General features: G+C 41.4%; 1 protein-coding gene across 1 annotated transcript in view; it reads right to left on the minus strand.

Moving 5' to 3' along the window:
• Col24a1 (collagen type XXIV alpha 1 chain) overlaps positions 1 to 13,450 on the minus strand; it is a 265,455-nt gene that overhangs the window by 248,259 nt on the left and 3,746 nt on the right. Inside the window, exon 2 of the mRNA XM_052178477.1 lies at positions 11,543 to 11,607. Coding sequence (XP_052034437.1) covers positions 11,543 to 11,607 — 65 coding nt within the window. The remainder of the gene's footprint in view (positions 1 to 11,542; positions 11,608 to 13,450) is intronic.

Consider the following 13,450-nt stretch of genomic DNA (forward strand, 5'->3'; position numbering starts at 1 on the left):
CAGGAGTGCATTCCTGAGATGGACTGCTCACTGCTCTGTGTTACTCTTTGGGTGCTTGGCCATGTTCTTGACTAATAACCTAGGTAGAATTCGAGTGTCATCAAGACAAGTTCAGCTAATCTCTTTTTGCCTTCTTGTCCTATCATTATCGTATCACAACCTCATTATCATGTTGTAGAATATTATACAAGTTTAATAATGAAGCCAATTTGAATATTATAAAATCATCTTATTTCTCATGATGTCACGGCTCATCCTAACTCATGACTGCTCTCAGAGTCAACCCTAGTAGTTTGTATTTGAGTGAGAAACAATAAATTTAGTGTAGAATGTTAAATATACTACTCAGAAATCTTCATGTGTTATTCTTTATGATCCTTTTCTGTTAACCTGTGTTCGCAGTTCTTAACTTCCTTTTGTTATTTGAATATTTCACTGTGTTCTTTAGAGAATGCCATTCCTGGTTACTTCAGAAGTGCGGACTTTTGGTTGATTTTCCTACTTTTGTCTATTTTCTATGTTATGAAAAGGTGTTAGTCTTTCTCTTACCTTTGTCTATTTTCCTTTTCTAATTTCTGAAGTTAAGACACTTGGTTACGATGGCATTTAAGCTAAAATCTGCCTGAGCAGTGCCTTAGCCATTACTGCCTTCCAGATTTCACAGGTGGGGTCGGCGTTGATCCTGTTTTCCAGAAACTATACGCATTCCCCACAGCTTCTTAAGGTTTAACGTTCCAGTCACCAGCTTTCTACTCTACTTTGTTGCCTGACATTGTTACTACAACCTGACACACAGCCATGTGACCAGAGAACAGTGAAAACTGATTTTAATCTGAGCACTTTTCTATCTTAATAATGCTCCATATGTACCTGCAAAGGTATTGGTGGAGAATTTAATATGTCTCATGGGTTTAGACTTCACTGTCCTCTTCCTGTAGTCTCTATTTCTTTACTTTTATACAACTAATCCAATAGAAATGTCTTATTTCATTAATTAGGTGCATTTCTGTCTTACTGTGTCTCCTGCACTGGGTAAGTTCCCTCTATGCGTCTTCCAGTCTTATCTCTATGACCTTTGAGATCCACAAACCCGCAATTCAAATGAGTTTTAACGTCTCGACAGCTCTTCACTCCCCTGATGTCTCATGTTTCTATTACTTCATTGTCTTCTCACAGAGGTGATCTGGTTTGAGGTTTTCTTTATCTTTTTTAATACTGTCTCATAGCAATATTTCTGTATGTATCATATTTTTGGCTACATTTGTGTGCATTTTTCCTTGAATGTCTTTCTACCCACGCTCCATCAAATCCTTCCCTTGCCCATTATTTCCCAGCAAAGCATATCCCATAGAAGGATGCTGTGTGCGAGCCTTCTAATCTCTTCCACTGGTATGAGTGTTTGCTTTCGAAAATTAGTTCTGTGTGGGTCCCACCTGTCTGTGAACCGAACTAATCCAGGAGGATTTACACAGCCAGCTCTGCCCGGTTCATTCTCCTGCCTCTGGACTCATTCCTGATTGTTCAAGCTTCACAATGAATGTCACCGCAGGAAGTAGATTTGTTCATTTATGAGCCCTCTCCCATGTAACCAGTAGTAGGATCTGTGCTTCTGTCTTGTACCTTACTCCTGGGCAGTGTCTGGCCTTTTCAGACCTGCCCTACCAGAGTGCTTCTCAACCTTCCTAATGCCGTGACCCTTTAATACAGTTCCTCATGTTGCAGTGACCTCCCAAAACAACATTATTTTCATTGCTACTTCATAGTAATGTTGGTACTGTTACGAATCATAATGTAAACATCTCTGTTTTCCAATGGTCTTAGGTGACCCCTGTGAAAGGGTTGTTTGATCCCCCCCCCAAGGGGTCTCAGTCTTCAGATTGAGAACCACTGCCCTAGCACTTATGGTATTTCAGAGCTAAACATTTCGCACTTCCTTTCAGAGGTTTTGTTTCTGCAACTGCTTCCTGTGTGTTGATGGGGAACTGTGTTATCTCTATGAATATCTCCTTTTCTCTTCATATTTTAAGTGCTTGTAGATTTTGTTAGTCTGTTTTTCCAGAACTGAAAATTTTAGGATTATTTGTTCTATTTAGATTGTTTCTTTTATACAAAATATAAAAAGAAAAGTGGAGAGATACTATCTCAGAGTTCCATGTTTATTCTATGCTCAGAGATCAGAGAGATGGCTTGACAATAAAGAACACTTATTACTCTTGCATAGGACTTGGGTTCGGTTCCCAGGAACCACACAGTGGCTCCCACCCAGCAGTAATTCATGGAGCTGATTTCTCCTTCTGATCTCAGAAGGCATGAGACACCTGGTGCAAAAATAGACATGCAGGAAAAATGCTTATACACGTAAATAAAATAAATCTGAGAGAAAAATTAAAATCTATGCTCACTTCACAAATGATGAAGCCAAGGAACAGAAAAGTGATGTAATGGGTCAAAGATCACACAACTACTAAACAGTGGAGCTCAATTCAAGTCATCAGTGTGACCTCAAGGTTGACACCATAGCTGTCTCATCCCATGGCCTGACAGTTGCCATGTTCTTCACACGTCACGTGTAAGACATCACTAGCTAACCAGGGCAGGATTACTTTTCCCTACTGCAACTGCATAGTGGGGAATACTCTCTCCAGTTAATCTGGCACCCGTCTGTGGTGTAGCTGTTTCCTCTGACATGAAACATTCCTTTCTGGAGGGAATGAGGAGGCTCTGCAGGCTGTCTCACAGGACTCAGAGGACACAGGCAGGAAATTTCCATGCACAAATACTAAGAGGGAAATGACTCTTGAGTGGTGGAGCTGTTTCAAAGCTACACATGGAGCTGTAGGGATGCAGCTGTTCTGGATCTCCGTCCATGCTAGGGTGGGCTGTCCATTGATGCGTGCTCCTGCAAGTTACTATAGTAAACTCCTTCGTTCACTAAGCTAGGATTGGGTAGGGTTTTTGTTTTTAAATTTCTCAGGCAGAGGCACACAACACCATCCAAGGTTTATGTTGTCATAGATTAAGCACATTTTGGTGGCAGAAGTTCACAGAAAAGAGAACAGGAAACTCAGTGATAGAAGACACCTATAAGAGAGATTGGGGAAAACGGAAGCAAAGGAACGAAGACAGGAAATTTAAAAAGGGAGAGCGGCAGGGGAGAGGGAGGGAGAGAACTTCCATCTAGAGAGCAAACCATCTAATCTTTAGTTTTAGCCTGGCTTAGATATTACCAATTTATAGCTTGGATTTAGATTTAGACATTTGGTACTAATATATACAAGAATAACTAAGTTGTCTCTAATGAGTTAGCCACATGGGCAGCCCTAACCACAAAATCAACCCAGATCATTATTTTATGTCACTGAAGGAATCAGTTACCATTTGGGGAAAAAAAATAGATGACTATCAACAAGGCACTTGCCAAGGTTTGAATATGCTTGGCCCAGGGGGTGGTACTATTTGGAGGTGTGGCCTTGTTGGAATGGATGTGGCTCTGTGAGCATGGGCTTTAAGAACCTCATCCTAGCTGCCTGGAAGTCAGTCTTCCATTAGCAGCCTTCAGATGTAGATGGTGAACTCTCAGCTCCTCCTGCACCATGCCTGCCTGGATGCTGCCATGCTCCTGCCTTGATGACAATGGACTGGACCTCTGAACCTGTAAGCCAGCCTCAACTAAACGCTGTCCTTATAAAAGTTGCCTTGGTCATAGTGTCTGTTCACAGCAGTAAAACCCTAAGACAGCACTAGAGTTGTCTTGATTTCTTAATAAACACTGGTGACACTTACTAAATTCTGTGTACCTAGTCCCTGTCTACGAACTTTACCATATTGTCATAAGTCTCACGACCCTATTAGCAGATACTACTATCACCTCATCTTACAGTTATAAAAGGCCAATGATAAAGTCTATCTCCAAGGCCACACAACTAGGGAGTGCAGCGATGTCTCTTGAGTACAGTCTATAAAAGTCAATCCCTTACCTCAGCGACTGTTAGTAATTTATTTCACTTACCTAAAAAACAGAACAGACTGCACCCCCTTCCTCTATCTGCTCCTTAAATGTAGAATAAACGGTGATGTCTCCAAGACAACAGCCATGCTCTCTTTACTGTAAATAGCAGGCCTAATGACATCATTCAAACCATAGCTGCAACAACCACACATTCTGACTCACAGACCTCGCTTCTGGCTTTGCACAGCCAACGGTCTGCTGAATATATCCAGGAGAAATTACAGGTCCCCGAAGCAGCTCTAACTCAATATATTACCCCCTAACTTCATCTCCCGTGCTTCAGCGTCTCTGCCAGTGAAGAGCCACACAACTACATGGCAGCCAACAGGTCTACAGCTCTACATGAGGCTGTGACACTGTCCCTACAGCGCATATGGGATCCAGGTCATCGGTTCCTGTCTTAAGGCTCTCAGCTCACTTCCTGTTGCTTCAGCTCACCTTGACTCCAGAAGAACGCATCTTTTCCTAGTATTTAGACACACTGAGCTCCCTTTGGACTCCTTGCACTGCGTGGGGTTTCAGCTTCAGGAGGCTCTAAAGCCTTCATACTAACTTTGATCAGCTGCTTTTGCAGTGATTAAAAATTCACATTGAACTTAACAGATTTTCTGTCAGTGTCGTGCATTTTTCTAACATTTTGGAGCTGGGTGTGGGCTCGGGGAGGCTTTGCATTTGAACTTGGTGTCGTAGCTAAGGTTGGTTCTGGAAGCGATGCTCTCGAGTACTTAGGTTTCCTCTGAGGTATAGCAGCTTATCCCGCGGCACCCTCTGGATATTTGTGTTCTTTCTAAACTTTTTACTTCACCAAAGCTTATTAGTTTTTAAAATCCCATTGGTTCCGTGTCCCACTGATAGTATCTATCCCCACAACAGGACACAACTCAAGTGTCACCTTATTTAAAAATAGATTTTTTTATCTTAGAGGCAGGATCTTTGTTTTGCTTCATTTCTACTCTGGTCCCAAATCCCTGGCCTTGAGAGATTCTCCTGACTCAGGCACCCAAGCATATGACGCTCATTGCACGCGCTGTTTGCCACCCTGCTCTACCGCCACTTCTCCCAAAGAGGAAAAGGAAAATGTGAAAGACATGGAATAAAGCAGAGGGATAAATAAAGGAGGGCGTGCAGGAGGGAGAAGTCCAGTCTCAGTAGATATCGCATGGCTTTCACCCCGTCTCTGTAAATACATTAATTTGTGAACAATTCTATGGAGTGTATATACATCATGCTTAAAATATCCAGATGTGGCAACTGGAATCTACATTTGTTCTTCGAATACTGGAAACAAAGACCTGCCATCATCCCACCCCAATTTGGAGACCTAAGTGTAATATATGATTATCCCTGAAAGCTTAGAGATGTTTAATATTTCTTAGTAATTGTAATTTAAGTGATATTTTTAAGTTATCAAGTTTTAAAATCTAACAAGTTGCAGAGTTAACTCTTACTAGTAAACAGTTAAATGGCTATAGATGGATTCTAATGAATTCTCGGTATTTCAAATTTGCATACATCTTGGGCAGTCAAGCTCTATTCTTGCTGATGCTGCACTTATGGCAAATTAAACATAAAAAGTCATTGTCCTATTCCCACATTGTCAGTGCTAATTGGACTCAGGGGCTACTATTAACAATATAATTTTAAAAGAATACATGAGGTTGGAAGGTATGTGGGTTGTTGGATCCTGGGAAGAGTTGTGGATATACTGGGCAAGTGGATAAGATCATAATATGTTGTATGCATATATGACATTTTCCAAAAATAAAAAATTATTTTTTAAAATGACTGTTTAATAAGAAAGATTACGAAGTATTCAACATACCTTTCAACTTATACAAAATTGGCAAGGAAAAGAAAAGAATTGCTTCCACGATGACAGTGTAATACATTTTCATAGGACGGAAGGCCACAGTCTGGGCCCACTTCTCTTCCCATATCCTCAGGGCATTGAGCAAGTAAAAGCAACGGATCATAAATCACCTCCCTTAGTTCTTTACTGCGTGACCTGGAGCCAGAAAGCTTGTATTTGAGTCACAATTTTGGCTCTGCTCAGAAGAGACTAAAACAACCCTTGCAAAATGAAAGTCTCACCTACCTGTGCTCCCTCATTCATTCACCCTAAACCGTGTACAGTGTGATTCTTATCTTATTTTGATTTCTTAGAAATGAGGCTTACAGAATTTCAGGAACTCACGCAAGGTCAACACAACCACTTAGCAATAGGATCTGGACATACACCCGGGCTATGGCTGCAGAACCCTCTGTCCTTAAACAACTTTGGCATGGAGGATGGTTTTGTTAAAAGTAAGATTTGTATCTTTAAAGTTTCCTCAATGTAAGTAACACATTAATCCTGAAAAAAACCAGATCATGGCAAATTCACTCACAAAGTGAGAAATGAAGCTTTAAGCATGATATTAAAATGGTTGATGAAGTAACTAGGGTGAGGGGGTGGAATTGCTGTGGCTAGAATGAACAGCCTCTGTGTGACATCAGACCAATGCACACAGGACACACATAAGGGCGTGTCTACATATGCGTTCACACTCCGGAGTCGTGAACCGGAGATGCCATACCTTTTGAGAATCAGTTCCATGATGAGTCAGTCCAGTGTGACCCACTGTGAAGTGACAATGGTGACACTGCTGCTCTCTCCCTGCCACATCTCACTGGCACCCAGTGACAGTGAACAGGAAGGAGTGCTGAGGCAAGCAGAAAGTAACCGTGCCAGCCAATCCTCAGAAAACTCAGGCTTCAGTAAATCACTTTAGCTTGAATCGGACTCACTTATTCCCTAGGTTACACCCTACACTAGGCTAGAAGGCCGACACAGAATGCCTGTCTATCAAGACTGTTGGTATTCTGTCTAAACTCCACCCCATTGTTACCTGGCAACAGCCTGGTATGCTCCTCCCCGCAGTTACCTGGCAGCAGCCAAGTAGGCCTGGCCCACTATAAAAGGGGCTTCTTTCTCACTCCTCTCCCCCTTGCTCTCCTACTCTTGCTTCTCTTGCCCTCTTGGGCTCTTCCCTCCCCCCCTTCTCCAAGTGGTCATGCCCAGCCTCTACTTCTCTACTCCTCTACTTTACTCGCTCCTCTCTACCATTCTCTGCCTCTGCTATCCTCTTAACTCCCTTCTCCATAGCCTAAATAAACTCTGTTCTATGCTAGACAATTGTGTGGCTGGTCCCTCAGGGGAAAGGGATGCCTTGGCATGGGCCCAGTGAGGCAGGCCCTTTCCCCACACCACACCACACCTCCACAGAACATTTTCTTAATCCTATTTCTCTTTTTATCATCACAACAAAGACCATAGTTAAAATGGTTTCCCTTAGCTGTGTTAAAACTTAAGACAACTGAATTGTAGAAAATCACAATCATCTTTTTCACCAAGATTTTAATCACATAGATTTGATCTTGAAGACCTTTTTAAGAAAGAGAGGGAAATGATTTAACGCTCCATAAATTGATAATTAGAAAAAACACCAATAGAAAAAAGACAGATTTTTTTAATGCATTAAAGAGCTGAAGACAACAAGAGAATAACTCAAGGAAAACTCCTGAAGGGCTCAAGAATGTAAGGCAGACCTTCACCGAAGTCTTGAGATTTCAAATTAGGGTGTTAGGATAGCAGGAAGTAGCTAAACATTTGTATAAGAAACTCAGAGACCATAATAGAAAAATAAAGATTGATTACATTGAGATATTCACCCAATCATAGCAGAAGGTACAGTAGTACCATATTAATAATAAGAAAATCAGGTAAGACCTTCATGATACATTAGGAGATAATCTCTTCATCCAAGACTCTTTTAACCACTGAGCTATGGTTATCCAACAGTGATAACCACAGTGGCTTTATTATCTATGTAAAACTGGGGGAGTGAGTCCTCTCTAAAGACATTTCACAGAGTTGCAGTGACCAGATAGTCAGGTAGGCATGTCCTTCCATACCCTGCCTCAATTGTCAAGCCTGTTCGAAGATAGTTTCCAAATCTATCTCACTGTCTTATTTTTAAATGATAACAGAAACAGCTACAGACTCTCAAAGGATACCTACAATCAAGACCAAAATGTTGGAAGGGAAAAAAAAAGACAGCATAAGAATCACAATGTAAACTATTATTCTCACCCTTAGGGAGGTTAGAGTAGGATGTGCTCCCAGAAAACCTGAACAAGGTTCTGTTTTTTGTTGATAGATAGATAGATAGATAGATAGATAGATAGACAGACAGATAGAAAAGGGAAATCTGAGTGGAGAGGCTATAACATTTAGATAAACAGATGAAAATATTTAGGAAAGACTCATCTAACCCCAAATGAAAATGGAAAATAAGACCTTAAAGCAAGAAAATTGATTGTGGAGATCCAAAACTGCAACAGAAATTGGAGATCAAAAGGAATTCGTTAGAAGCATAAATATAATGAAGAGAAATTTCCAGAAAGTGAGTAGCACTTCCACCTTGGAAAGGCTCACTGAGTACCCGACAGAATAAAAGGGATTCTCATGACACACTATGATAAACTTCAAAACATCAGGACCCAATGATTATAAAGATCCCACGAGGAGAATGTAGAGGCCATAGGTCAACTACCAAGAGTTAACTCATCAATTTTACAACAGCTCTGCATGCTCAAAAAACAAACAAACAAACAAAAAAACATGAAAGCTTATCAATTTCAGAGAAGAAAAAACTGACAGTAAAACTCTCTACTCATCTGCTCTAACTTCCCATGTGAGGGTCAGACAGCTTCTTGGTAAAGCAGCTCTGTACAAGCTGCCCCCACTCAGCATACACACTGAGGATGCAACCACACCATCCATACCACACACACACACACACACACACACACACACACACACACGGAAATGGACCAAGCGAAGAGGTAAGTTCCAAGAATGGTTCATGGATGAGACATCTTGACAGTGTTGGCAGAGAACTGAGCCGTCTACAATTGAGCAAGACTATAGCTTCTAGAAGGTGCGCCTCCAGGAAAATAAGGTAAAACCAAATTAAATAAAATGCTCAGAGTACTACAATATGTTTGGGAAGAAAATGTTTCAAAGATTTTAGAATGTGTTGTAGCATATGAACAAATAACTAATAATGACATAGAGTGAACATAAAAGGACCGAAAAGGGAGCTATCTGAGGCTGTGCGAAGGAAAAAGTACAATGGACACAGGTCAATGACAAAGATACCCATGTGAGGGAGCTGGAGAGATGGCTCAGGGGTTAAGAGCACTATCTGCTCTTCCAGAGGTCCTGAGTTCAATTCCAGCAACCACATGGTGGCTCACAACCACCTATGGGATCAGATGCCCTCTTCTTGTGTGTCTGAAGAGAGCAACAGTGTACTCACATAAAATAAATAAATAAATGTTTAAGAAAAAGAAAGATACCCACATGAACACCAGAAGGTAATTATGATAGCCAAGAAGTTACTGAAATATATTGAAGTGGTGTCAGGGGTAGGATGAGCATTATATAAAATCATAAATCCTCATATATAGGAAGTCAGTAACATGTTTAAGCATATTATTAAGAAAATAAAGGTTAAGTTGAAAAGGTGCCAGCAAGTCTCAGAATAGGGAAAGGTTAAAGACTTGATTTCCCTGTGTAACTTACCTTGGAGTCACACCCTCAAAGTACCCTGATACTCATTTTTAAGTTTTAAGGAGTCTTTCACGTACAGAGAGACTTCTAAGATGTCAAACTTGGGTCTCCAACTCAAATAGAGCTTTGACCATGCTCAGGTTGCAAGTCAAAATTGTGCTCACTATAAAGCATATCTTTTTTGATAATTTTCCCTCTTTTAAGGATTTATTTGTGTGTATGCCAAGTATGAGTGGGTGGCCTCTGGAGGCCAGAGAGGGTCGGGTCCTCTGGACCTAGAGTTACAGCTGTGGGTAGACCGAAATGCATGCTGGGAAGAGAAGCTTCTCTGTGAGTCCAGTAAGCTCTCTTAAGCACTGTGGCAATGCTGCAGCCAGTCCTGGTCCTGCCTCTGTCATCTTGGCCTGTTAGATAGAAGGCCTCCCTCCCTCTACCTCCTTTCCTTTGTGTGCCTTCCTTTCCACAAATACATGTTTTTATTTGTAATTGCTTTGCTTGACATTCCTTCATATTGTTATTGGGTTGATGGTCTCAGGAGGCACAAGGGGCTTGTTGAGTTTATGAGGACATTGAAAAGCTGATTGTATCACAATGCGGGCAGCCATGTGGAGCCCTGCTACACAAAAAAGCTAGAGAGAGAGAAACCCAACCTTGGGATCACACTGCTGGTGTCTTAAATCCATCGTGCTTCCTGGCGTCTCCTTTGAACTTTTTTTTTTTTTTGAATATTTGACAAAATCACTTTTTTTCTCACTTTGAAGTCAGAGATATTTTTGTATTTATACTTCAGTCATTGGATAGTAAGATATTTCTTGGGAAATATCGACTTTAAAATGTTGTTTAATAAATGAATAAAAAAGCGGATATACAAAAATTTCTGAGTCCAACAATCCAGCGAAGCAAACCAAAACACTATTTTCTAGACCACCCTGCATGAATTAAATAATGTTTTGAGTCCTTGAATATGCAAATATCACTTCTTAATGATGCAAATCCAGACGGAAAACTTGTTACACGCATGTGTTGTTTCAAGAAGGGCAAAGGTTATTCAGTTACAGTCTGCCACCCCCAAGAACTCCCACTTGAAATGAAGTCACAAGCAAAGCCTTTTTACTGTACAAAACTTCCCTTTTACAAAGATTTTTGCCTAAAAATGTAAGCAATTTCTCAGACGGAAGATCTGAGTAATTTCTTAAAGGTCATATTTACCCCTCAAATTGATTTTTTTCTTTTACCCTGTATCTTCCTGAAACTGGCTCTAACCTTTTATTATTGTTTAATACGGAATTTCAGGTTATGATGACTTGGAAGGAATGTACTGTGGCCTCTGCAAGCAGAAATGCGGATTGTTTGGTTGTTTTGTAGCAGGGTCAAATGTAGCCCAGGTCGGTGACCAACTTGCTAGGTAGCCAAGGCTGACTATCCCTGATGGTAAATTTTGACTATCATCCCTATGGGATTTAGAATCATCACAGAAATAAATTTCTGACACTATCTAGGAGGATATTTCTAGACTGAGTTAACTGAGGTGGGAAAAATGCACCCTAAATGTGAATAGCACCACTCCACAGGCTGCGATCCGTTACTGAAAAGGAGTTAGCTCAGCACCTATGCGCAGAAGCAAGCACCTATGCGCAGACGCAGTGGAAGCAGTGACCTTAGGCTCCAGCCATCAGCCATCCTGCTTTGCCTACCATGATGGGCGGCATCCTCAAACAGAGAGCCCAAATAAACACACGAAGCCTTCCTTAAGTAGCCTTTGTCATGAATTCTGCCACAGTGATTAGAAAAATTACTATCACACGTGTTTAGAACATCATATCTTCCTGTCTCTTTTCTCGACATGCTAAGGCTTATGTTACCATTCTCAGCTCAGAAATAATCTTAGAAACCAGTAACAAGATAGTTCCCCTTACCTTGTCCCTGTGCATGAACAGTAATCCACACCACACATAGTACAATAAAGCGAAGAAACAGTTTCCTAAGAGGGGAAAAAGCAGCTGTTAGACATTCACAACTGACAAATCATGTAACTGCTAACTCAGGAGTCTGTAGTGTGTATAACAATTCTCACTTCTAATGAGTTTCCCCGTAAATCAAATGCTGCTGACTGGAGAACCATCTGAGGCCCAGTGCTTTAGAACAAGCAGTGTTCAGAAGCTGCTTCATATGGGCTAGATGGTTTTTTGTCTGCCTGCTAGAATCATTTCAGAGCTTGATAGACTGCGAATACTTGGTTACTACTCTCCCCTCCCACTAAGATTTTGGTTTTAGTATGTCAATGGTACAGGCAGGGTGTGTGCATATATGTGCATGCATGTGTGTGGACATGGGCATTTGTGTGCATATGTTCGAGCATGCATGTGTGTGTGTGTGCGTGTGCATGTGTGCACACGTGTGTGTGTGCATGTGCGCGTGTGCGTGTGTGCACTCATGCACGCATGCATGTGCGTGTGCGTGTGTGTGTGTGTGTGTGTGAGTGTGTGTGTGTGTGTGCGTGTTTGACACCTAGTGTTTTGTTCTTAGTCATTCTCCACCTACTTTTAAAAACAGTGTCTCTGTGTGACTTTGAGTTCACTGATTTGTCTAGACTGACAGGCCAGTAAGCCGCAGGGACCCTCCTGTCTCTGCCTCCCCAAGGCTAAGATGGCAGCTGCGCACTCCTGAACCCAGCTTTTTCTGAAGTGGATTCTGGGGCTGAAACCCAGGTCCTCCCCACACGTGCACAGCAAGACTAAGCTACCTTCCCAGCCCTGTAATTTCAAATATTTGCCAGATCGGCCAAATGTACAAACTAGGCTTGAGTACTATTGTGTAAGATGAATTTCTGTATGCGACAGACATCAACATTCTCAGACAGTTAATAAAACTGAGCAAATCTAAAATAAGTCAATATTATAGTCAATAAAATTTAATAAAGATTCAAAATGGACATCCCACGATATAAGTAGATATCCAATAAAGCTTGAAATGGTCTGGATTCAACCTGCTAGGCCCACCTTCAGTGTCCAGTTTAATGTGAGTCACATCAAAACATAACCAACCAGACTAGACAGGGCGAAGACCTAAATTTAGATGGAAAATAGACATCCAAAGATCATCCTCAGAACATCTGTGGAACTAAGCCCTTTCCCAGGCGTCTCTCCTAGATGCGGCTTACAGAGCTAGTCAGCTTTCTCTTTGTCATAAAAGTCCAGGTTCTTTTGGGAGAGTGCCAACAATCTTTCTTTAGGGTGCTCCTGAGATCCTTAGGATTTATAATACATGTCTTTGGGCTACTGCTATTCACCCCTGCAAAGAGGAAGTTTACAACAGCAAGAAAGACATGCGAACTTTTGTGAGTAGCAAACTTTGATGAGTTGGTGGCTTTCTCTTAAACTGGCAGAGGCGTGTGAAGTAACTCGAGAAAGACGTGTAACCAACATCTAGCATTTTAACAGGTTTTCGCACCCTTGGTTTTTATGCCAAGAATGTCTATGTCCTGACAGCTTTATAGATTCTGTGTTTGGCTAACAGCTAAGATCCAGAAATAATAAAAATTTCTGTCTTTCTTAAAATAACTGAGGGAAATCTTTCACCCCAGCAATAAGAATAAATTGGTTGATTCCAGAGGAAAACTATTGTCAGTGCTTACGCACGGTGAACTATCTCAGACTGTCAATCAAACTCAATGCGGAGAGCTTGTGCACATATCCGCTCCAGGTGCCTGAGCAGCTCCTGGGCAGTGAGCAGAGAGATTGATGCATAAGGACTTCAGGCATCAGAGAGCCTGGAGGCATGTGGGTAAAATGGCAGAAAAATGGACCCAGCCATCTCGTAACACC

This window comes from Apodemus sylvaticus, chromosome 4 (genome assembly GCF_947179515.1).
Source record: "Apodemus sylvaticus chromosome 4, mApoSyl1.1, whole genome shotgun sequence".
Classification (NCBI taxonomy): domain Eukaryota; kingdom Metazoa; phylum Chordata; class Mammalia; order Rodentia; family Muridae; genus Apodemus; species Apodemus sylvaticus.